At 36.2% G+C, this 26,740-nt stretch overlaps 1 protein-coding gene across 6 annotated transcripts in view; it reads left to right on the plus strand.

The window, feature by feature from the left end:
• The window catches only part of ZMYM6 (zinc finger MYM-type containing 6), a 41,209-nt gene that overhangs the window by 11,186 nt on the left and 3,283 nt on the right, over positions 1 to 26,740 (plus strand). For 4 of the 6 annotated variants that reach the window (XM_047084084.1, XM_047084083.1, XM_047084086.1 and 1 more), the window contains 11 exons: positions 2,769 to 2,937; positions 4,723 to 4,914; positions 7,538 to 7,688; positions 8,111 to 8,226; positions 9,300 to 9,575; positions 9,742 to 9,892; positions 10,476 to 10,648; positions 11,980 to 12,127; positions 13,568 to 13,708; positions 14,154 to 14,194; positions 26,261 to 26,405. In XM_047084084.1, coding sequence (XP_046940040.1) covers positions 2,769 to 2,937; positions 4,723 to 4,914; positions 7,538 to 7,688; positions 8,111 to 8,226; positions 9,300 to 9,575; positions 9,742 to 9,892; positions 10,476 to 10,648; positions 11,980 to 12,127; positions 13,568 to 13,708; positions 14,154 to 14,194; positions 26,261 to 26,405 — 1,703 coding nt within the window. Of the gene's footprint in view, positions 1 to 1,499; positions 1,592 to 2,768; positions 2,938 to 4,722; positions 4,915 to 7,537; positions 7,689 to 8,110; positions 8,227 to 9,299; positions 9,576 to 9,741; positions 9,893 to 10,475; positions 10,649 to 11,979; positions 12,128 to 13,567; positions 13,709 to 14,153; positions 14,195 to 26,260; positions 26,406 to 26,740 lie in introns of all 6 variants that reach the window. The other 2 variants (XM_047084087.1, XM_047084088.1) reach the window with 2 other exon arrangements.

Consider the following 26,740-nt stretch of genomic DNA (forward strand, 5'->3'; position numbering starts at 1 on the left):
TAACTAGTTTTCTGTCTCTTTAAGTTTAAATTTTACTGTGGAAAGAAATAACAAACCATTTGTGGGAATTGCAGGGCTGCTCATATATCCTGTGACTATAGACAACAGCCATTCACAATTATTTATTATCTTGAAAGTTATTGAAGTATATAGCATATTATAACATGGGTCTTATAATAGTATATAAAAGTTAGGTAATTCTTTAGAAGATTAAAAAAAAATCTCTAAATGGCCACAAAATAATGTGTTTATTTCTTAAAAAAAGTTCTTTGAATTTATTGCTTTATAGTCACACATAGATGCAGAGAGAGGAAGAAATAGTAACAAAGCCACATAAACTTCTTTCTCTACCTTAGTATGTTTGAAAAATTTGGCATGTTCTGCCTCTTCCCTTGGTAATGTAGTTCTAAGAATGTATTGTGTTGTCCGAAGTGTTAATGTAGAGTGAAAAAAGTTAAGAGCTTATTGTGTAGATCACGCTCTATCCCTTACTAACTATATGACGTTGGGGCTAGATGTTTAATTTTTTTTAAGCCTCAGTTTCTTCATTGGTAAATAGTATCTACTTCCTCAGATTTTAATGAGACAATGTTAGCCCAGGGCTTAGCACATCATGTATCTTAACATATTATTTCTAGGCCCCTATTTTGTCTTTGGAGATCTACGACAGTTTCTTTATCTGTTTGGGGTGTTGGCCTTAAGTATCTAAAAGTAGATCATGTTAAAGTGAAAATCTCCAACTAAAAGGACAGAGGAATTTAAAAATATTTTACATAAATATTCAAATTTAGTTTTGTTCTAAAATGCCATTCTAATACCTTACTTAAACTCTTCTATAGCATTCTCGTGAAACTGATCTAGAAGGGTAAGTTTAGTTTTCTGTTTTTAGATACTCCGTTTCAACATATCAAATATCAAAATAAAGTGAATTAAATTTTAAAGAACACAGCACAAGTTATACATCTAAATGCATATTATTTTTTTTTTAAATAGTTACTCTTGTCAAAGATGTTCTACCACAGCGCTGCTCCTTTTCAAAAATTTTTTTGCTCTCTTGATTTGGCATTGCGTTCAGAGCCTATGAAACTTTCCTTTAGACCAAGATAGGTGACAAATCTATCTTTAAACCATGGGTTTGATTTTTACAAATTGTCAGAAGTTGCTTGATGCCTTATCAGTTGACTACCGTAGACGATTAAACTGAGTCATACTGTTAAACATGATACTTGACTATAACTTTGAAAAGTTGTTCTTAGAGTTATTGTAAATAAAGGATAAAGTAGAAGAATGTTGGAGCCTTGTTTTTGGAAGATGTATGGTTTTTCTAAGATTAAAGTTAAGGTGTAAGATTCCTTTGGATGCATAAGGTTTAGAATGCATTTATATTCATGTGCACAGATTTCCATTAAAAAGTCATTCACTTTGGTTTACATATATGTATATTATACCACTGGCAGATTCACATTATTAAATAACATTCTTTATTGCTTTGTTTTTAGTAGAAAAATCACTATTCAAAATTAATAACTTCATCCGTGTGTAAGCATATCCACTTGGTTTCCAAGATTCACTGTCCTATTTTTAAGGTTAGGTGAGTTTTAGAAAATTAAAGTACTTTGTTGTTATTGTTATTCGTAAATAGTTTACTGTGAAACAGTTTTGTATAATAAAGGCACAGGATGGGAGGCAGAAGAGTGGAATGATGAACCACTGAATGTGGAATCAGACTGCCTAGAATTTGTATTCGGGCTTCATTGCTTACCAGTTTGTGACTTTGACAAGTTATTTAACCTTTCCGATTTGGTCTCCTCATCTGTAAAATGGCAATTATAATAATACTTATCTCACAGAATTTTTGTGAAAATTAAGTTGGATAATTTGAGTAAAGAGAATGATGTCTGGTACATAGCAATTACTTAGTACACATTACTGTATATAATATTATTGCCGTTATATTCTTCGTGGCTTATACTAGTGCTTCTGATTACTGACCATTTCCTTTAGTTTTTTTATACTTGTCAGAAAATGGCAATACTCAGCCTTTGTTTTTACCGTTAGTGCGTATTGCATCAATGGGCTCTTACAAAATAACTTGAGGAATCTTACAGAATGACTCAGTTATTTGTGTTCTTTCTGTCTTATTCTTATTTCCATCTGTCCTCTGCTACCAAACCTTAATAGTTCTTTTGTCCTCTGTTTCTTTGATCTCTTCAGTTATAGTTCAGTTTTATATATCATGCTTATTTTTTATATTAATCTTTGGTAGTTCATCTGTTTCCCAAATCTTGCATTTAAATTAAAAAACAAACAAACATGTCATTCTTTGTCTCTGCTGTTCCTACTCTTAGCAGCTGCTGGCTAGTAAGAGGACAAGGGTTTTGTGGTCTGGACTTGAGGGATGGCCACTTCTTCCATTGGCTCCAGTGGATGAAACTTGGTTGGAGCTGGAAGCCTCACGGCTTTTGTCATGAACATCTGGCTGGATATATTTTAAATATAATTTTCCCTCAACACATCTATAAATTAGGTATCATAAACCCATTTTCTACATGAGGAAATTGAGAGAGTAATTACCTCACTCATTGTCACTCAGCTAACTAACAGAACTAATCATCAAGCCCAGGTTTTCAGATGTCTTATCCCTGGCCAGCCATTTTCTAGCATGCAATAGCTGCCCTTAGTAAACATAGTTATTTTAGCTCACAAAGAGGAAGAAATTACAATTATGAAGAACATATTTCATTTTGCCTTTTGTTATTTATTTTTAGAGACATTTTAAATCCAAAGGATGTGATCACGACCCGTTTTGAAAATTCTAGCAAAGATTTCTGCAGCCAATCATGCCTTTCTTCTTATGAGCTAAAGAAGAAGCCTGTTGTTACCATATATACTAACAGCATTTCAACCAAGTGCAGCATGTGTCAGAAGAATGCTGATGTAAGTTACATTGTACCTTTCCTGGGATTCTGCTCAGTGATCAGAGATTTTTTTTCATTTAATATTTATTTACCATTCAGTTTATAGCATTGTAGGGGAGAAATATATTGGGGAAAAAATTTTTCTCATTCTAAAAATTCTGAATTGAGTCAGGGATAGCAAAACACAAGGAATAGCAAAACGCACACATATGCGTACAAACACAAAAGAGTACTGTCTCGAAGTTAAAAAATACCAACTTAGGTATTTAGAAATGATAGGGTCTAGGAAGAAAGGGTGAGGACACATTAAAAGTAATTTATGCCAACTGTTTCTTTCCTGCGATAGCATTTATCTTCAGTTTGATACCCAACTGCACTCATATTGGAAACTTAGTGGAAACCACCTAGTGATTCTACTTTGAAGTTACAACCCATGTGTGACTAAGATGTTCTGAATATAAGCCTATTCATAAGTCCGATAAACTTTAGGAACTCTTTATGTCTCTTCTTTTATATAAATTCTATCTCTACCTTGATGTACTTTGGTTGATCAAGAAAACAAAAGGCTAAGCAACAGAAAGCTAACTTCTTTAAATGAGACAAAAAAAATGTTTTTACAATTACCACTATAAATAAGAAGTCTTTCTTTCAAATACCAAATCAGTTTCCTCAGCTATACAACTATAATTTGATGGTTTTGACTCTTAGTACTTCACTTCAGTGATTTATAAATTTATCTACACAATAATAATAATTAAGTACCTTTCCTATTTTTTTCAGGATAAAAAACATTAAATGATGTGTTGAAGACACTACTAAAAATACTTCACATTTCAGTTATGGCCTCTGCATTAAAAATCTGTAGGAATTTTTCCAATTAACTTTCAGATATTTGCACAACCTCTCTGTTAAAAAAACAAAACAAAAAAACCATCTTTGAAATAATTTACATGAATGCTTTACATATCAAATATGGATTCACCAATCCCTGTTACCACAGTCATCAGTTTTAACAACTCTAAGTATGTTCTGTATTAGTTTTCTTGTTTATAAGGCATCAATAATAAGGAAACATTTTTAATATTACAGAATATTAATTATATCAGTTTCCCATCAACACGCTAGTCATTTAATGATGATTATATTGGCCATTTCCATTGGTTGGCAGGAGGCTCTTCCATTAAAGGCTCCCATGGTTTCCACTCTAAAGTTTTCTTGCCAGACTTGATTCATTTCAGCCTGAAGAATCACCTCTACTAGTTGGCCATCCTGCAGTTGGTCTTCTGATTTCTTAACATCTGGTTCCCCTTTAACCATACTCAGCTTTTCATTTGTAATCTGTTCTGTGTACTTTCTATATGCTGCATTTTTAGGCATTTGCTCAAGAACATCAAGAATGTTGTCGTTTTTTTTTAATTTTTTTTGATGTTTATTTTTGACAGAGAGAGAGAGAGAGAGAGAGGGCACGCACGAGTGGGGGAGGGGCAGACAGAGAGAGGGAGACACAGAATCCGAAGCAGGCTCCAGGCTCTGAGCTGTCAGCACAGAGCCCGTCGCGGGGCCCGAACTCACGGACTGCGAGATCGTGACTTGAGCCCAAGTCGGATGCTCAACCCACTGAGCCACCCACGCACCCCAAGAACATCAAGAATCTTTGTGTACAATATTCCTAGCCTCTTGTGTGGACTCTGACAGCCAATCCCACAAGGCTGGTGGTCTTCTTCAGCAAACCTGCCGTGACCAGAGATCAGAGATTTTTAATTGGCTTTACTTATTTTGGATGTGTGTGTGTTTTATTTCCTAGATCCGATTTGAAGTTAAATATCAAAATGTGGTACATGGTCTTTGTAGTGATGCCTGTTTCTCAAAATTTCACTCCGCCAACAACCTCACCATGAACTGTTGTGAGAACTGTGGGGGCTACTGCTACAGCAGCTCTGGGCCTTGCCGGTCCCAGAAGGTGTTTAGTTCAACAAGCGTCACAGCATATAAGCAGGTATAAAGGCCCGTCTGTCACTCCTTCCAGGATGGCTGTGCAGGGATGAGGTTAAAATAAACGAGTGGGCTCTTCCCATCAATTGATTTTGGGGTGTGATTTCCCCTCCAGAAAAATGGGATAGGTCCTGGTGGTGTGTTGACTATAGTGAAATGATACACTAATGTACTTTCATGATTTTCTGTGAGTCAGAAACGTTTTATGATATATTGGTAAGTGGAGAAAGCTCCATATTATTTTAAATAAACTGTGGCCAACAGGCATAAGATGTTAAAAATCAGTAGATCTAAAGCATATCTTTCTCTTTTTCCTTTTAGGAAAAAACAATACGTATTTAAAAAAAATTTTTTTAATGTTTATTTATTTTGAGAGAGAGAGAGAGAGCCAGGGAGGGGAAGAGAGACGGGGTGGGGGGGAGAGAGAGAGAGAGAGAGAGTCCTAAGCAGGCTCTGCACTGTCAGTGCATAGCCCCACGTGGAGCTTGATCATCCCATGAACCATGAGATCATGCCCTGAGCGGAAACCAAGAGTTGGACGCTCAACCAACCGAGCCACCCAGGCACCCCTAGAAAATATATTTTTTAATGTGTTTTGGGATGAATTGTAATTATTTTGGCAACATGCCTTATTCGACTACTTTACCTAATTTTTATTTGTTGTAATGAATAATAGATTCATTTGGTTACTAAATATTTATGTTAATTATTACTGAATGAAGTCTTTAAAAAGTTATTTTTCTAAAAAAGCATAAATGATAACTAAATTTTTTCAATTAGCAAGTTTGATTTATTTTTAATTCCTCCAAGTAGTTGGTGTTGGACATTGATCTGTGAGAAGTATCCCTTTTCAAGGAGTTACCACTTTTGGCATTTTGGTTACTGTTTTCACAAGAATAAAACCCGTGTTTTTTTTATATATGTGATCCAAAAATCCGTTCTGTTTCTAATTTTGTTGCTGGTATTATACTCTGTCAACTGTATAAGTGATATTCCTCTTTCACCAGGAAGATTATATAGTGAAACTTCACAATTTATATTTTCTTTTCTTTTTTGGCAAAGATTTTTATTTATTAATTTAATAAATTTAATAAATTTATTTAATTTTTAAAAATATACATCCAAATTAGCATATAGTGCAACAGTGATCTCAGGAGTAGATTCCTTAATGCCCCTTACCCATTTAGCCCATCCCCCTTCCCACAACCCCTCCAGTACCCTCTGTTTGTTCTCCATATTTAAAAGTCTCTTATGTCTTGTCCCCCTCCCTGTTTTTATATTATTTTGTTTCCCTTCCCTTATGTTCATCTGTTTTGTCTCTTAAAGTCTTCATGAGTGAAGTCATATGATATTTGTCTTTCTCTGACTGGCTAATTTCACTTAGCGTAATACCCTCCGGTTCCAGCCACGTAGTTGCAAATGGCAAGATTTCATTCTTTTTGATTGCCGAGTAATACTCCATTGTATGTATGTATGTATGTGTGTGTGTATGTGTATGTGTATATATATATATCACATCTTCTTTATCCATTCATCCATTGATGGACATTTGGGCTCTTTCCATACTTTGGCTATTGTCGATAGTGCTGCTATAAACATTGGGGTGCATGTGTCCCTCAGAAACAGCACACCTGTATCCCGTGGATAAATGCCTAGTAGTGCAATTGCTGGGTCGTAGGGTGGTTCTATTTTTAGTTTTTTGAGGAACCTCCATCCTGTTTTCCAGAGTGGCTGCACCAGCTTGCAGTCCCAACAATTTGTATTTTCCTACTGTTTAATTCCCCATATAATTTCTTGTTGAGAGACTATGTTGTGTCAATGACAGTATAGTGTAATGGTTAGCCTGGATCTTTGGAGCGAGATGAAATGTTTAATCTCCCACTTTTCTGTTTATTTGTTAACTGAATTAAAATTAATTTAAACTTCTTGTTAATATAATTTTTAAAAGTATTTCAATATGTTGTTTGAAGGATTTCATGATACAGTATATATAAGTTAAATACAGAGTATTTAGTATAGGGCCTGGCTCCTGGTAAGCACTGAATAAGTAATAATATTGGTAATTTGTATAAATGGTAGCCATCGTAATTATTGTTTCTTAAAATATGAGTAAAGTTACAGACACATCTTAGTGTAAAACTCATCTTAAAAAACAGGTAGTTCTGTAAGATCTCCTAATTTACATTAAGCATCATTTCTGTTTCCTCCTGCTAAAGCGTCTTACTGATTATGTAACCTTAAAGGTGGTAGACAGTCTTATAGATTGATGTCCAAGACTATTGAGGATGGCCCTTTGGTTCATGGATTACCTGGTCATCTTAGATTATTTTTAATGAGAAAAGTGTATAACAAATACAAAATTCATTACCTTTAATGTGTTTTGTTGTTAATGTATGTGAGTGTAGTTACTCATTTTCTTCAGTTTACATTTCATTATTGTCTGAAAGAACTTCTTTTTCTCACATCCCAACTTCCAGAAAAATCTATAGTTAGAGTGGCCTCATAGTCCTCTGAGCTCAGATATTTCAATCAAAGGCAATCTTTATAGTTAGTTTTTCTTTTTTCTTTTCTTAAACAACGTGTGTGTTTGTGCTAGGTATCTAAATGTTATTTTATTTTCTTGATAGAATTCAGCCCAAACTCCTCCATACGCCTTGGGGAAATCATTGAGGCCTTCAGCAGAAATGATTGAGACTACCAACGACTCAGGAAAAACCGAACTTTTCTGCTCTATTAATTGCTTATCTGCTTATAGAGTTAAGACCGTTATTTCTTCAGGTAATGTTTACATTGGATAAATTTATAGATTTAGTAACTATTAAAGAACAATGTAGCTGCTTTTGTTTCATTTTGTTACAAATTGAATTTATCTGTGTGGTTAAATAAAGACCCAAAGTTTAGTTTCAAAGAACTGATTTGTAAGTGAAAATAGTTTTTCACTGGTTTGGTTGAGGCATTTATTTTGTAGTTCCATATGTGAAAAGAAAGAAATGAAAACCACACTTGTAAGTTCCAAGTTAGTTTTTGTGTAAGTGGAATTTAACTGAGATTAGTTACAGTTAGCTTTACAGATAATTGTAAGGTTGCTTGATTTTGGCTTTGTATATTACTGAATATTTTTTAATTCCCCTAATACCCTTTTGGATCATGTGTTCATCTATGTAGCTTATTCATTGGTTTTTTTTGTTGTTGTTGCCAAGGTGTCCAGGTTTCATGTCATAGTTGTAAAACCTCAGCAATCCCTCAGTATCACCTAGCCATGTCCAATGGAACTATCTATAGCTTCTGCAGCTCCAGTTGTGTGGTGGCTTTCCAGGTATGATCTGAGGTAGTATTTTACCCCTAAGTGCTCTTAGGCATTGGGGAATGGCAATATGTGAACTGCTGAAGGTCCATATTTACAAAAGAGTAAATTCAAGTTAGAAAGAAAAAAATTCTGTTCAACTCTGGTCCCAGAAGTCATTTCTGCAAAATGTCTAAGCCAGGTATTGAGCCTCAGTGCCCTTTTCCTAAATTCAAGGTCCTTACCTAAACTGCCCTTCCCTCCTACTTTTGCCCTTGACGCTATCCTTTTCAAAAGGGTGGAAGCTAAGATAAGGTTCAGATAGGTGGCACGGTGATGTGCTCATGTGTCCCTCTCATCATGGGCCAGATACGTATTGACTACTGGCATGGAATCATAAGCCTCCATTTTCTTGTCCCATTTGCTCCTCACTCTCTGAGAGATACACAGAGAAGGTAGAGTTTAGTGATCCCCTGGGGTGGCAAGGTGCCTGATGCAATGTCCCTGGCACCAGGAAGAAAGAGACTACTGGTGGTCACTGTACTCTTTTTTTTTTTCTTTTTTTTAATGTTTATTTATTTTTGACAGAGAGACAGAGCATGAGCGGGGTAGGGGTAGAGAGAGAGGGAGCCATAGAATCCAAGGCAGGCTCCAGGCTCTGAGCTGTCAGCACAGAGCCCGACGTGGGGCCCGAACTCACAGACTGCAAGATCATGACCTGAGCCGAAGTCAGACACTCAACTGACTGAGCCACCCAGGCGCCCCTCCACTGTACTCATAATAGCCATCAGAGGCCGGGTGGTGATGGGAATGCAGATGGAGGGGTATTTTGGGGGAAAAGAAGGGGCCTGCTCTAGTTTATTAGAGCTCTATATTAGAGGTGTTTGGAAAAGCCTGAATTCAAGTTCTTAAACCTTTTTATGTTACATTTCTCAGTCCTTCTATTCTGGAAGTATGCCATTTAAACTCTTTCTGTGAACTACTTTATAAAATGTTAAAAAATATTTATAAAATGTTACAGGTAGTAGTTTATTAAAATGAGAAAATGAAAATTACCAAGTTGTTTCTCAGTTGCTAAAATCTTTGCCTTATTTGTGTTCGTTCAGAATGTATTTAACAAGCCAAAAGGAACAAACTCGTCAGCAGTGTCCCTGTCTCAGGGCCAAGTGGTTGTAAGCCCACCAGCTGGGTCATCAGTATCAGCTGGAGGAGGTAGCACCTCTGCTGGTTCCCCTGCCTCCATCAGTGGTTCTCCTGCAGCCAGTTTCCGGCCTGTTGCGGCCCCATCCCAGCAAGTTGCTTTAACCCGGACACTTGTTAAACTCAAGTGTCAGCACTGTAACCATCTGTTTGCCACAAAACCAGAACTTCTGTTCTACAAGGTAAAGAGAAATTATGAAAGGGATTGAATTGTAAACATATCCATTAGAAGCATTTATCTTTTCATCTTTGACAGTCACTTCATTTGCTTTGAAATGAGAATGATTTCTTAAAGATAAAGCAACTGTTAATTAGGTCTTAATGACTTTTTTTTTTTAATCTCTGCAGGGTAGAATGTTTCTTTTTTGTGGCAAGACTTGTTCTGATGAATACAAAAAGAAAAATAAAGTTATGGCAATGTGTGATTACTGTAAACTGCAGAAAATTATAAAGGAGACTGTCCGATTCTCAGGGGTTGATAAGCCATTCTGTAGTGAAGGTAAAGAAAGCAAGCGGTTCAGCTTTATCCACAGAGCTTGTGGTTGGTACAAAGTAGTTCATGCTGAGTTGAGCTATTCTACAATTAATTTTCAAGTAATTTTGTTTTAGGTATAATTTCAGGTTTTTTTCTTTCTTGAGTTTATACTTAATTCATTTTATTTTTCATGCTTAATTCACTTTAAAGTCTTTTTAAATATTATAATACTCTCAAAGAAAAACTTGAAACAAATTTAAATATTATATTTGTGATTATGATTTGCCAAATTGTAGTGATTTTTAAAATTACAGTCATCTAAATAAATTGCTTAAAACTAAAAAAAAAAAACTTTTGAAAGGTAATTCGGTCAATGGTATTAGGTTAGAGTGTAAAAAATCTCTTCATAAGTTTATCAGTGACTTGAGAGATCTTCCTGTTCTTGCACCCACTTGTAAAGAGGATACTTAAGCAATTACTGCTTCTTGGCTTAAGAAGCAAGCAAGAAACTAGCTTAGTTGGTGTCTGAGACTGTGGAAACTCACTTTACCTCCTTCGAGTTAATGTAAGTTTGATGTTTCTTCCTTTCATCCCTTCTGGTTCTCAGTTTGCAAATTCCTCTCTGCCCGTGACTTTGGAGAGCGCTGGGGGAATTACTGTAAGATGTGCAGTTACTGCTCACAGACATCCCCTAATTTGGTAGAAAATCGATTGGAAGGAAAGCTAGAAGAGTTCTGTTGTGAAGATTGCATGTCCAAATTTACGGTTTTGTTTTATCAGGTAAATGTAATACACCTTTTTGGTTTTCTGAAGTTAGTACAAATTATTTTCTTAAATACGTTTAGATCATGTGAAGTAAAATTTAGTGTTTAGAACTGGGTAAAATAAATTATGGGCTCCCAAAGCAAAATTCAGTTGAATATAAACATGAAATTTTGGTGGTAAAGAACATATGATATCTGGAGGCTTTGTTGTTGTTTGAGGGTATATTCCTTTTCTTTTTATCTTTTGCTTTCTCTTGAGGCACACGAACCTTATTTATCACTGAGTTCTTTCAAGTTGCCTTTAAGTTGCCTTTATAGTTATGTTGCCTTTAAGTGGCTGTCTCATTCAGAAGGTTACTCTGATGAATTTGAAGTCAGACCTTGTTCTTGCTTCATAGGTCAAATGACTGTGACTGACCTCCTTACCCACTTATTTTTTAAAAAATTATTTTTTTGGAAGGCTAACAATGAAAGCTACAATTAATTGAACCACTAATACAGGTCCAGTGCTTCATAAGTGTTACTGCATTTAATCCTCACTATAATCCTTAGAGGTAGGTGTGTTATTACCAGCTTATAAATAAGGAAAAGGAGTAAGATCCAGGGAGGTTCAGTAGTGTATTCTTCAAGAAGCTGGTAGGTGATAGCTGGATGGCACCTATAACACGCCAGTGAAATCATCTGTTTGTCTCCCTACCTGCTAAAATACAATATTTTTGTTTGGGAGGTATGTCTTTATCATAATTATATGGCGCCTATCTCAGTGCTCAAGACAAAGCGTACCTAATTAGTTGTTGAATGAATCAATGTCTTTACAACTCCAAAGTGCATATTCTTTCTACTACATGATGTCACTGCTTAACCTTTTAAAAATAGAGCCTATCTTTAGATTCCTTCATCAGTAATTTTGAAAATGGGAGATCAGTTTTTATATTCTGTAGATGGAGATATGTATATAAAGCAAATAAATATATATTTTAATATTTATTTATTTATTTTGAGAGAGAGTGTGCGCAAGAGCGGGGGTGGGGCAGGGGAAGAAGGAGAGAGACAATCCCAAGCAGGCTTTGCACTGTCAGCAAGGAGCCCAACTCAGGGCTCCATCTCATGAACCGTGAGATCATGATCTGAGCTGAAATCGAGTTGGACACTTTTCCGACTGAGCCACCCAGGTGCCCCAAGTATATGCATTTTTAACCAGAATATTTTAAGGTAGGAACCTTACATTTTGTAATTTCAGCTGATTTACATATCCTGTTTTCATAGTGCCTTCTGGTTTTATGATTAATGTTATCTTTTCATTATTTTATGGTTTTAAGCCTATCCTGTCTTATATTTTTTTCTCAGATGGCCAAGTGTGATGGCTGTAAACGACAGGGTAAGCTAAGTGAGTCCATAAAATGGCGAGGAAACATCAAACATTTCTGTAACTTATTTTGTGTCTTGGAGTTTTGTCATCGACAAATTATGAATGACCCTCTTTCACAAAATAAAGGTAAAAATTAAACTTGGCTAATGGGATCTTTAGGTCAGTGCTAGGATATACTATTAGTACACACAGTTGTAAATATAATAGCATCAAAATTTTATTGAATTCAAATCGCCTGGATGTCCTTAAATTTTCCTGTAAGAATTAAAAAAAAATTTTTTTTTAATGCTTATTTATTTTTGAGAGACAGAGACAGAGCATGAGCAGGGGAGGGGCAGAGAGAGAGGGAGACACAGAATCCGAAGCAGGCTCCAGTCTCTGAGCTGTCAGCACAGAGCCTGATACAGGGCTCAAACCCACAAACCATGAGATTTTGACCTGAGCCGAAGTCAGATGCTTAAATGACTGAGCCACCCAGATGTCCCTCTTGTAAGAATTCTTAAAAATTGCCCTTCAGGGAAAATCAATCCTGATGCTTTTTGCTATCATAATCAAACACACCAAGGAATCAATAAATGTATTTTATAGGAAAATTAGATTTGATTGCTTTTGGTTGATGTTATCTGTACATAAATAATTTCCACTAAGGGGCATATGTTATTCAGTTAATAAACTAGAAAAAAATAGAAAATCAGGGCAAACAGAAGGAGAGAATAGAAGTATGTTAATACAGTTGCTATGACTGGTGTAAGATTTGATCAAGAGTTTGATTGTAGCCAAGGAAAAAAGAACCAACACATTAATTATATCAGAAAAAATAAAGTAGACCAGTTCTTCATAGGTAGCAAAAATTTTTTTGGCTAAGAATAATTTTGCAAGTAGGAAAGCTAATATGGTCAAAATATCCAGATGAATAGTTACATGTGTGGCATGTTCTTAAAGTAGCTCCCTGAAGTAGTACTTCTCTGAATTAGGGTAAAACCATTTGATATTATGCTGTCTGATCAAAGCCTGGAGTGCTGTTGAATTGACAGAATCCATGTGCTTTGTCCTTACAGTCTGGCCCTTGTCTACCTTTGCAATTTTATTGATCATCATCTTAATCACATATGCCATGTGCCAATCTTTTATGTCATCATCCATTCCCTAAGACCAGTCAGGTCAGTGGTAGAATTTTTATTTTATAATATGTGTTGACAAACCAGCGGATGGGTAGCAAACTCACCAACTTCTTTATAAAAACTGTCATGTTAAATTTTTATTTGAAGCAAGCTTAGGTGGAGGAGTTTTAATATTCACTAATAGGAAAGGCCAGTTAATTCTAAAGCTAATACCTATATTTTTAAATAGCATTTGAAGTTTATAATTTTAGAAAATCAGGCTGTTTTTAAGTCCTAATGAATGTTAATCTGACCAGAATCACTCTTTTTATAGAGGTACATTATACAGAGTTAGATATTTGCACTGTTTCTTGGAAACTTAGTTGTCGAACAGGGTTTTGTATGTGTGTGTGTGTGTGTGTAACCCTTTTGTTTATACTAGGTCTTACCTTTTTGTTTTAATCAGTAAATATTTATAAGGCGCAAACTACTTCAACGGAGCTCCCTTCTACAAGGAAAAATACAACACCAGTTATAACCAGTGTGGTGTCATTGGCAAAAATACCTCCTGCCCAGCCCACAGGGAACACTAATAGTGTTTTAAAAGGTATGACTTGATGTAAAGGCATTTAATTAGACTATAGAGTTAAGTGTGTTGTCTAAGTAGCTCTTGTTAGTAATATTTACTTTTATATTTCTGTGAGGAAACATGCCCCTTTTTCTCAGAGGGAAGTGGGTAGCAGACAGATTGGCATGGGTAGGGAAGGAAGAGGCGTGTACAGTTTATTATTATTCTTTTAAACCTAAGTGATTTTAATATAGTTGCCTTTATCACCAGAGATTCTACTGTAGTAGGATGAAATTGGGGCCCAAGAATCCTTACCTTTCTCAGGCATCCCAGGTGATATTGATGCCCAGTTTTCTTGGACCATTCTTTGAGAAATTCTGGAGTAGACTCTGGCCCACCTTAGTGAGAGGAAAATAACTTGTTGGTCTCAGTGTTTACATCTGTATATTTTGGGGATAATAATGTGTGTGTTCATTTATAACAGGTGCAGTTACTAAAGAGGCAACACAAAAAGTCATTGAAGATGTAAGTTTTATCGTTAATATTTTTCCTCATAATGCCACTTGGGTTTATTTTCATTTTGGATGTAGCATTCTAATATGTATCTGAATGCATTTCGCTTAGTCTTCAAAAAAAAGTAGAGTATTATGCACTGATTTTGTTTCGGAATCTTAAAGTTACATTAATAAGAATGCATTTCTGATTTATTTCGTTGTGTTCTGGCTCCTGAATTTCTTTCTTTCTTTTTTTTTAAATTTTTTAAAATTTAAAAGTGAGAGAGAAAGAGCACGAGCAGGGGAGAGGGCAGAAGGAGAGAGGGAAAGAATGTTAAGGAGGCTCCACACTCAGCGCAGAGCCCAGTGCAGGGCTTGATCCCATGAGCCTGGGATCATGACCTGAGCCGAAATCAAGAGTCAGACGCTCAACGAACTGAGCCACCCGGGCTCCCTGGCTCCTTAATTTCTTTAAATTCTTGTTAATTCCATCTGGCTGCTTATTTTTCTCTTTTACTACATTCAAGTATTTTTCTTTTAGACTGGAAAGTCTCTTGAAAAAGTTCAGTGTAGTGTTATTTTATGCATCTTCAAATTATGTGAAGCTGAAAATAGTGCAAAGTAAAAATACATTTAAGTTCCCACTTTATGTTTCCAATTTGAAGTATTGTGAAACTTTTTAAAATTAAAAAAAATATTTTGAGGAAACACATAATTTCAAATCTGACTAGTTGAAAGGATTGCAAATTACGTCATTATTTTCCTATATCTTGTGTTAGCAGGAAACAAAATTCCCATCATCTTTTATCAATATCACATGAACCTAATATATTGGATCTTGGGTTAATGTTTTTGGTGACTGTTTTTGGTAGCTGTCTTAACATTTGCTTTTGGTATAATTAAAGATATTTTTGTATGTCATATAACAGTGTCATTCAAGTTTATTAAGTAGTGGTGCTAGTGCTAAAAAACTGTACCCCAAATTCAGTATCTTTGGAACAGAAGTTAGATGTGATAAAACTCTGTGATAAAGGCCAGACCAGGATGTGATCCCCCATGCTGTTCATTTAGGAGAGTGCAGCCTGCAGAATATTGAGATAATGCTCAAAAAAACAAAAGCAGCATTAAAGAAGATACATCGTTTAGTTCACACACACACACTCTCTCTCTCTCACACGCACACACACACACACACACACACACACACACACACACACACACAATCTTATAACCAGGCAAGAATAATGGAGTAAACGGAAAAAATCCTGGCAACGCAGCTGCAAGATCAGTGCTGCTGTAATGCCCCCCTGAGTTCAAGCCATTGCCTGTGCTAAGGCCTGAAGTAATTTTAATGATTTGAAAGGAGTTGAAAGTGAGACAAAAAAGTTCACTACAAGTCATGGCTGGCCTTCTAATTTTAAAGCCTACCAAAGTTTTAAGAGTATAAAAATGAGCAGGCAAGCTATAGCTGCTAACCGAAGCTATCAAAACATTTCAGCTTTACCATAATCTAAAGAGGCTTTATCTTGGAAGACGACAGCCTCACGCCTGATAAACAATCTGTGAAAGTGACAAAGAAGGTGAATTTGTGCAAGGTTGGTGAAGGGGATGCTGAAATTTCGCTTGGGTGGTTCTCCGTGGAGTAATACAGGAAGACTTGCTAGAATTAGAAAAACAAAGGCAGCTGGAAGAGGGTCCCGGCACTTATTGGGCCTTCAGCACAGCAGCCAGCAGCGAAGTAACTGGCATATGCTTTTGACCGTATTCCAGCAACAATTGCTATTATTAAAGAAAGTGATCCAAATGTGGATTGCTGTTTCATGGTGGCAAGGTGAAAGATGGACAGTGTGTCTGCATATCAAGAAATCCCCAGAGGCAAGGAAAATGAGAGCAAAAACCAGCCACATCAGATTCATTCTTTAGTAGAAATCTTCCAGGGACTCAGACCCGCCTTCCCCATGATGTGGCGAGATAGCTTGTCCTAATTTGATACCTTTTAACTCTCCCCTTACTTGTGTTGTTAGAAGATGATAATGATAACTTTTACTCAATTATTTTCAGGCAGGATACTGCAGTAGTTAATGCAATATCATTAAGTTAACTTTGTACTTATATTTGTATATTGTATATTATACATTAAGTTATATTTTAAAATTACGTGATTAATAAATTGCTATAACAATGAATAATTCTCTTCTTAAGCACATAACTGTATAATTAATAAGGGTATTAATAGACTAGGTTTTATACTAATGTTATTAGTATATATTATAAAAATATTCTATATTGGTTGCAAATTTATGTATCCTGAGAATGCATCCTTTTTCTTCTATATATGGGACAGTTAGTTTTGAATTATTCTGGGTTTTTAAGAATACATCCCTCATTTAAATAGGACTGCCCTATGTATTTTTTCTCTATGTGGAGTACCTCTATAATTCACCAGTCATTTAAACTGTGTTATAGAATAGCTCTGATTAATGTTTTCAGTTTAGTCAATACAAAGTATATGTAGTACTCTTAAATTTAAAAAAAAATGAAAGTTTTAGAATCTTTTCTTTGTTTCTCTCAGACTTTAGTTTGACTCTCCTTCAAGTTATTTAAATAGTCTTAAATTTTAGGGGAAGGTGAGATATAGAAAAGGACAAAGAAGAAAATCTGCACAAGTCAGGGCTCCTGTGTGGCTCAGTCAGTTGAGCATCCAGCTCTTGATTTCGGCTCAGGTCATGATCTCATGAGTCATGGGTTGAGCCTTGCATCAGCCTCCATGCTGACAGTGTGGGCCTTGCTTGGGATTCTCTCTCTCTCTTTCCCTCTCACCCCATCCGTGCTGTCACACATTCTCTCAAGATAAACTTAAAAAAAATGTGCACAAGTCAGCAGACTTCCTAGGTAGTAATGTTTTAGACTAAACTTGCCATACAGACTCTGTTGCAACTCCTCATCTCTGCTGTTGTGCAGAAGTAACCATAGACAATCCATAAATGAGTAAGTGGCTGCATTCCAATAAAATTTTATTTACAAAACCAGGTGGTAGGCTGGGCTTGGTCCACTCCAAACTTTGCTAACTCCTGCTCTACTGTATTCTCACCATTGAGAATTAACCATTGTTAGATTGGGCTTATTTGCTTAGTTTTAGTCTATCTTTTTTTTTCTTTTTCTTTTAAAACTTATGTTTTTTTTCCTAAATTGAAGTATAATTGACATACAGTATCCTATTAGTTTCAGGAGTACATCAGTACATCATAGTGATTTGATATTTTTATACATTGTAAAATGATTCCCACAGTAAGTTGTAGTTACCATCTGTCACCATACAAAGTTATTACATTTTTATTGATTTTGTTCCTTGTGTTGTACATTACATCCCCATGGTTTATTTTTCTTATAACTGGAAGTTTGTACCTCCTAATCCCCTTCACCTGTTTTGCCTGTCCCTCCTCCCCCCCCCCCCCCCCATCTCTCCCTTTCTCTGATAACCAGAAATTCTATCTAGGAATCTGTTTCTGTTTTGTTTGCTCATTTGTTTTGTTTTTTTACATTCCACATACAAGTGAAATCATATGGTGTTTGTCTTTTTGCGTTTGACTTATTTCAGTGCACATAATACCCTCTGGGTCCATCTATGTTGTTGCAAATTTCATTCTTTTTTATGGCTGAGTTATATTCTAGTGTGTGTGTGTGTGTGTGTGTGTGTGTGTGTGCATCATGCTTCTTTATCCATCCATCAGTGAATACCTAGGTTGCTTCCGTATCTTGACTATTGTAAATAATGCTGCAGTGAACATAGGGGTGTATGTATCTCTCCACTTTGGTGTTTTGGTTTTCTTTGGATGCATTCCTAGAAGTTGAATTGCTGGATCATATGGGAATTCTATTTTTAACTTTTTGAGGAAACTCCATACTGTTTTCATACTATTTTCTACAGTGGCTGCACCAATATACATTCTCACTAGCAGTGCATGAGGGTTTTTTTCTATATCCATGCCAACACTTGTCATTTTTTTGTCTTTTTTATAATATCTAATCTGGCAGGTTTGAGGTGGTGAATCATTGTGGTTTTGATTTGCATTTCCCTGATGATTAGTGATGTGATCATCTTTTCATATACCTGTTGACCATCTATATGTCTTCTTTGGAAAAATGCTTATTCAAGTCCTCTGCCCATTTTTTAATTGGGTTATTTTTTTTATATTAAGTTGTATAAGTTCTTCCTATATTTTGGATATTCCCTTATCAGATGCATGAATTGCAAATATCTTCTCGCATTCAGTAGATTGCCTTTTCACTTTGTTGATCATTTCGTTCTCTATGTAGAAGTTTTTTAGTTTGATGTAATTCCATTTATTTATTTTAGCTTTTGTTGCCCTTGCCTGAGGAGATTGGTCCAAAAAAATGTTGCTGATACTTATGTCAGATAACTAACTGCCGGGGTACCTGGGTGGCTCAGTGGGTTAAGCATCCAGCTCTTGGTTTTGGCTCAGGTCATGATCTCACAGTTTTGTGGATTCAAGCCCCGAGTTGAGCTCTGCACTGGCAGCGTGAAGCCTGCTTGGGATTCTCTCTCTGCCCCTCCCCCACTCATGCTGTCTCTGTCTCTCTCAAAATAAATAAATTAATTTAAAAAATGAAAAATAGCTAATTACCTATGTTTTCTTCAAGGCGTTTTATAGTTTCAACTCTTACTCAACATGTGGTGTAAGATAGTGGTCCAGTTTCATTCTTTTACAGGTAGTTGTTGGGTTTTTCCCTTATTGAAGAGATTGTCTTTTACCCACTGTATATTTTTGTCTCCTTTGTCATAGATTGACCATATATGAATGGGTTTATTTCTTGGTTCTCTGTTCTATTCCATTGATCTCCATGTCTGTTTTCCGGCCAGTACCATACTATTGTGGTTACTATTGCTTTGTAGTTTGAAATTAGGGAGCGCGTGATACTTTAGTTTTGTTTTTCTTTCTCAAGATTTCTGTGGCTATTCAGGGTCTTTGTGGTTCCATACAAATTTTAAGATTCTGTGTTCTAGTTCTATGAGAAATGTTGTTGGTATTTTGATGGGAATTGAATTGAATCTATAGATTCCTTTGGGTAGTGTGGACATTTTAACAATATTAATTCTTCTAGTCTATGAGCATGGTATTGCTTTCCATTTATTTGTATCTCCTTCAGTTTCTTTCATCAGTGTCTTATAGTTTTCAGAGTACAGATCTTTCATCTCTTTGGTTAAATTTATTTGTAGGTATTTTGTTCTTTTTGATGCAATTGTGAGTGGGATTGTTTTTTAAGTTTCTCTTTCTAATAGTTCTTCATTAGTGTATAGAAATGCAACTGATTTCTGTCTGTTAATTTTGTATTCTGTGGCTTTACTGAATTCATTTCTTATTAGTTCATTGACTGCTGGATAGTGTTGTATGAAAGTAATGCATTTTATTTATCCTTGCTTTGTTGATGAACATTAGGTTGCTTCCAGGTCTTGACTATTAAAACAATCTCTGCTACAATCAACATCTTTGTATACATCTCCTTGTGCACGTGTGCTGGTGTTTGTCTGGTGTAGATATGGAAGAGTAGAATTTTGAATTCAAAGAGTATTTGCATTTTTGTTTTCAAAATGTCTGTTTCAGTTTTTATTCCTACCAGGAGATTATGATTATACTCATTTCCCACAGCCTTGCTATCATTCAATGTTGTCAGATTTAAACATTTTTTGTCAGTCTATTTAGTAATACCTTATTTTATTTTGCATATCACTGATAACTAGCAATTTTGCTTATATGTCTGTATTTTTGAACATTTGAATTTTCTTTTCATTTCCTGTTCTTAATTTTTCCCCATTTTTGTGTGGAATTATCTTTTCCTTATTGATTTATAGAATCTCTTTATATATTCTGGATTTGCCCCCACCTCTTTCTACTCATTTTCACTGACACAAAAAACATGCAGTAATACTTAATATCTATGAAAAATATTTTAACACCAGAGCCCTCCAGCTATTGTCCTATTTCTCTACTCTCCATTTTAGAAAAACTCTAAGGGTGGCCTCAACTTCCTGCCTTACTCCCTTATCTGTTATCTTTCCTTAGGGCACTTAAGTCAGGCTTTGCACCATTCCATTGAAACTGCTCTTGTCAGGGTGCCTGGGTGGCTCAGTTGGTTAAGACTTTGGCTGAGGTCATGATATTGCGGTTCATGCGTTGGAGACCTGCATTGGGCTCTGTGCTGACAGCTCAGAGCTGGAGCCTTCTTCAGATTCTGTGTCTCCCCTCTCTTTCTGCTCCTTCCCTACTGTGCTCTGTCTCTCTCTCAAAAATAAACACGGGGGAGGGGGGGAAGAAATTGCTCTTGTCAAGGTCACCATGAACCTTTAGTTTTGCAAGTCCAGTGGTCAATTTCCAGTTCTCATTTAACCTATCCTTTCAGTAACATTTGATACAGTTGCTCTCCCTTTCTTCTTCAAATACCTTCTTCAACTTCTAGGTCAACATACTTGTCTTTTTTCTCAATCTTCCTGGGGACTCAGTACAGTCCTGTGGTTTTTAAACACCCCCTAGATGGTGGCTTATTCCCAGATTTATTTCTCTTGCCATGACCTCTGAGCTCCAGATTCATGTATCCAGTTGCCTACTTGACATATACACTTAGATGATTAATGGCCATCTCAAATAATATGTCTAAATCAGAACCCTTTTATTCCACCCCAGACTTCCTCTCTAGTGTTCCTTACTTCTTACCATTCCTGCTGCTACCTTCTTTGTCTGAGGCACCATCGTCTTTTCTCTGATTCATTGCAGTGACCTCCTACCTGTCTTCCTGCTTGCATTCTTGCCCTTTGCATTTTTTTTCTCCACATTGTTAGCAGAATGATTTTAAATCAGATTGTGTCACTCCACTGCTTAAAAATCTTCAATGAAATTCTGTAAAAGAAGAATAAAGAAGGGGGAAGAGGAAGAGCTAGTTTCCAAAATTATAGTAGAACTGTAAATTTTATGAAGCTAGAAAGATAAAACAATTGATACTGAAGCCATGAACTCAATAGAAGTCTGGAAATAGATCTAAATATGTATGTAGATTTAGAAATAATAAAGATAGCACTTCAGATCAGTAGGAGAAACTTATTCAATAAACAGCATTGTGACAACTGAGCATACATATGGAAAAAAATAAATTGGATTTCTACCTTACAAGTTCCACCAAAATGAAGTCCACATGGAGAAAAGATTTAAATGTAAAAAAATAATAAAGTAGTAGGGAAGAATACAGGAAAGAATTTTAATAAACAAGTGGAGAAAGTCTTTCTAAATATGTCACAAAACTCAGAAGCCATAAAGAGTTGTTATGGAAATTCAGCTACATTTCAAAGTCAGAAGACATGAAAAAAATTAAAAGGTTGCAATTCATGTCATAAAAAGCCAGTTTTTCCATATGTAAAGAGCTTCTATAAATCAATAAAAAGACCCAGCACCCAGTAGAAAAATGGGCAACAAAATCTGATCCATCAGACTAGTAAATAAAAATTATTCTTAAAAAAATTTTTTTAATGTTTATTTATATTTGAGAGAGAGAAAGAGACAGAGGGCAAATGGGGGAGGGACAGAGAGAGGGAGGCAGAATCTGAAGCAGGCTCCAGGCTCTGAGCTGTCAGCACAGAGCCTGACGTGGAACTTGAACTCACGAACCATGAGATATGACCTGAGCCGAAGTCAGGTGCTTAACCGACTGAGCCACCCAGGTGCCCCGGAAATAAAAATTATTCTTAAACATATGCAAAGATATTCAACTTTAAAATTAGAGAAATTCCAACTTTATCAGATTGGCAACAATAAAAATAATGGATAACACTGTTAAGGCATTTTTACATGTTGTCAATTGCAGTTGGTAAAACTGCTACAGAGAGCAATTTAGTAAAACTTGTTAAAATTTAAAATGTAAATACCATATTACCAAGGAACTCCATTTTTAGGAATTTATCCTTCAGATATATTTTGCACATTTATAAATTGAAGTATGTACGGGGATGATTTCAGCATTGTTTGTAGTAGCAAAGGCTTGAAAACAGCCACATTGTTTGATCAATAGTCAGGGCCATTGTGAGTTCATTCTCAGTTACTGTGTGAACTAGAAAAAAAAAAAAATAGGCCTACATGGGTAGAACCTGAAATATACCCCTCTCCTAGCTCATACTTAGTCATGTGGTCTGGTGAGTGGAATTCCCTGCCCAAGCATATACAGCAGCTCTTTGGGGACTATAGTTAAAATAAGTACGCTATATCCATTATAGTAGAATACTGTGCACTTAAAAAGAATGTGGTAACTATATATGTACAGACATAGAGCAGTCTCATATACAATAAATGAGAAAGGCCAAATGGTATAGCAAACTGCCATTTGTGTTTTAAACACACATACACACATCGCTTCTCGGCCTTTTGGCTAAGATCAAGTGTAAACACACATACACACACACACCACCACCACCACCACATACCTATACATATGTATAGAAAGCCCTGGAAGGCAGCCAATGAATAGATAATAGTGGTTGCCTCTAAGGAGAACTGAACGACTAAGGCAGAATTTAAGAGGGAAATTAGTATATTTTCATGTTTGATATTAAAGTCTTTGAATTTTATGTCACATGTTACATTACTCATTCAAAAAATTATGCATAGAAGTTTTTAAAACATTTTTTAAATGTTTATTTATTTTTTAGAGAAAGAGTGTGAGCAGGGGAGAGGCAGAGAGGGAGACAGAGACTCTGAAGCAGGCTCCTGTGCTGACAGCAGAGAGCCTGATGTGGGGCTCGAACTCCTGAACTGTGAGATCATGACCTGTGCCGTCAGGTGCTTAACCAACTGAGCCACCCAGGTGTACCCCCCACCCCCTTCTTTTTTAACTTTATAGAATTTTTTTTTTAAAGCTAAAGGAAAACAGGGCACAGGATAGGAGTAGATAGTTCACAGAAGAGGAAACACTAATAATGCTTAAACATGCAAAATACCTAACCACACTACTGTTAGATAATTTTTCATTTATTGAGAAATAACAAAAAGTTTCATAAATACCATATTAACTGGAGTGTTGGGAAACGAGCTCACGTACATTGCTGAAGGTCATATAATGTGATATAGTGTGCTTCTATGGAAAGCAGTGTGACTGTACCAACATAATTAAAGTCTTCTGACCCACCAAACCACAATTTAGAATACCTTATTCTATAAATATACTAGCACGTGTAGAATTAATTTATATGTAGGGGTATTTATTAAAGCATTGTTTGGGGCGCCTGGGTGGCTCAGTCAGTTAAGTGTCCAACTTCAGCTCAGGTCATGATCTCATGGTTCATGGGTTCGAGCCCCACATCAAGCTCTGTGCTGAACACTTGCTCAGAGCCTGGAGCCTGCTTCAGATTCTGTGTTTCCTTCTCTCTCTGTCCCTCTGCTTGTGCTCTGTCTCACTCTGTCTCTCAAAAATAAATAAATGTAATAAAAAAAAAGCCTTGTTTGTAATAGCAAATGTTTTTAACATTCAGTTTTCAGTAGCAGAGACTCTTCAGATTACCTATGATACATTCAATGTATAAAGCTGTTATTAGGGTGGCTTTATACAAAGTTATGTAAATATACCTCTAAGATAGCTTGCTAATAGGTACAGTACAAGGTGCTAGAGCCTTGCTAATAATATGCCACCAATTTGTAGTCAGAAGCAACTTATTTAATTACATAGACCACCTTTAGAAGGATGTGTAAGAAACTAGGAGGGCACCTGAGTAGCTCAGTTAAGTGTCCGACTCTTGATCTTGGCTCAGGTCATGATCTCACGGTGTGTGGGTTTGAGCCCTGCATCAAGCTTCACACTGACAGTGTGGAGCCTGCTTGGGATTCTCTCTCTCTCTGCCTCTCTCCGCGCCTCTCCTGCTCACACATGTGCTTTCTGTCTCTCAAATTAATAAACTTCAAAAACAAAACAAAACTGGGAACCTTGTATTCAAGGTTGAGTCTGGACAGGGGGTAGATGGGTGGAAAACTTACTTTTCATGTAAATACTTTTATACCTTTTGTATTATTATATAATTCAAAATTATTACATCCATTGCTTATTTAAAAAGTAAATTTAAATATAATCTGCAGTGCATTCCATCATATTTAAAATACAATCCTAATTTCTTACTGTTTTTGAAACTAAGACCTTCAAGATCCTATACAATTTGGCTTCTGCCAGCCTCTTCAAACATTTCATTCTAGCCCCTGCTTACTTTATTTCAGCCTTGTTCTTGTTAATGTTCCTAAAGCATGCTAGACTTTCCCATTTCAGGGCTTTTGCATCTGTAATCCCACTGCCTGGAGTCCTCTGACTTCAGGCGTTTGTGTGGTTTGTTCTTTTGAGTTGAGTATTCAGAAGATCTCTGCTCAAATATTTACTCTAAAAATACCCTTTCTCCACACCATCACCCTCCATTCCCTTACCCTGCTTTCTTTCATAGCACTCGTCACTACCTGGAATTACACAATATATATTTGCTTTACTTGTTTATCTTCTGTGTCTCCCTGTGGGATGTAAAGCCCATAAAGGCAGGACTTTCTTTCTCCTTTTTTTTGCTGTATCCCCAGGGCTTAGAACAGTGCCTGAGTTACAGTAAACATTCTGTAAATACTTGTTGAGTGAAAAACATGTTTTATTTATGAAAAAAATTTTTTTTAATTTTTATTTACTTTTTGAGAGGGAGAGAGAGAGAGCAAGCAGGGAAGGGGCAGAGAGAGAGAGGGAGACACAGAATCTGAAGCAGGCTCCAGGCTCGGAGCTACCAGTATAGAGCCTGATGTGGGGCTTGAACTCATGAACTGCGAGATCATGACCTGAGCTGAAGTCGGACACTTAACCACTTAACCAACTGAGCCACCCAGGCACTCCAGCAAACATCTTTTAAATACATTTTCTCTCTCTCTTTCTCCCTTTAGGATGTTTTATTCTTATTTTTGAGAGAGAGAGAGAGTGAGAGCAGGGGAGGGCAGAGAGAGGGAGACACAGAATCGGAAGGAGGCTCCAGGCTCTGAGCTGTCAGCACAGAGCCTGATGTGGGGCTCAAACCCACAAACTGAGATCATGACCCGAGCTGAAGTCGGATGCTTAACAGACTGAGCCACCCAGGTGCCCCCTAAATATATTCTCTAACTCTGTTGCTTACTCTTCAGCTTTGTTTTATAAAGACCTTTATTTAAAAAAAAAAAAAAAAATTCAAGATAGTCAAATGTATTAGTCGTTTCTATTTTGTTTATAATTCTTGTGTTTCTTTTAAGAATACCTCCTCTTTGTTCTGGTCATTTGAAAGTTCTCCAGTGATTTAATTTATTTTATTTTTTTGTTTTGTTTTATTTATTTTTTAAATATTTTATTTATTATTTTTTTTTTAATTTTTTTTTCAATGTTTATTTATTTTTGGGACAGAGAGAGACAGAGCATGAACGGGGGAGGGGCAGAGAGAGAGGGAGACACAGAATCGGAAACAGGCTCCAGGCTCCGAGCCATCAGCCCAGAGCCTGACGTGGGGCTCGAACCCACGGACCGCGAGATCGTGACCTGGCTGAAGTCGGACGCTTAACCGACTGCGCCACCCAGGCGCCCCTTAAATATTTTATTTTTAAGTTATCTCTCGTCCCAACGTGGGGCTTGAACTCACAACCCCGAGATCAAGAGTCTCTGCTGACTGAGCCAGCTAGCCACTCCCTCTCCAGTGATTTTAAAATTTCATTTTTTTCATGTTGAGGTCTTAAATCAATATGGAATATATTTTGCATAAAGTCTGAGTTGGATCTAATTTTTCTGAATAGCCAATTGTCTTAATCAGTAAAGATTGTTTTTATTGTGTTGATTGTCCTTACTATAGGCAGAGTATTTTTAAAAAATTAATGAATGGAACTGACACTAATTAGAAGATTTAGGAATTAGTGTATATTTTCCAAAGTAGCTTCTTTATTGCAACTACTCTTTCACAGGAATTCTGTTTCTTTTACTATGTGCCAACTTTCAATTGATAGTGATTCTGGTCAGTGTTAAGGTACTAAAAAACATGTTTTTGGTTTCTGAATTTGCTTTTAACTAGGGAAGCACACAGATAGATGCCACAAAACTTCTATCTTCCCAGTCTTCCAAGCTTTTAAAGAACAAAGCAGTATTGTGCAAGCCTGTCACACAGACCAAGGCCACCTCTTGCAAACCACATATACAACACAAGGAATGTCAGACAGGTATGTATCCTTGTGCTCTGCTTATGTGGAAAGTTAACTCTGTTTTGTTTTTGTTTTTTTTAAGAAAGGCAAAGAAAATCATATACCATTTCTTAAACGGGAAAACATTCATCCTTGCATCACATCCTTTGAACATCTGATTTATTCCTTTTATAATTATTGTCATTAACACCAAGAACTACTAAATTGAATCCATCTGCACACACAGCATTATGTGGACAGACATCTCTGTGCACTGCTGTTTTTCAAATGTACAAACTATTATAACTATTAAGATACAAATTTCTTTAAAAGCGTTAATGATTTAACTGTAGTTCTTCTTTCTTTTTAAAAAC

Source organism: Lynx rufus, unplaced genomic scaffold (assembly GCF_022079265.1).
Source record: "Lynx rufus isolate CCGP_SWC_20201006 ecotype Redwood Valley unplaced genomic scaffold, mLynRuf1.p SCAF_2, whole genome shotgun sequence".
Taxonomy (NCBI): domain Eukaryota; kingdom Metazoa; phylum Chordata; class Mammalia; order Carnivora; family Felidae; genus Lynx; species Lynx rufus.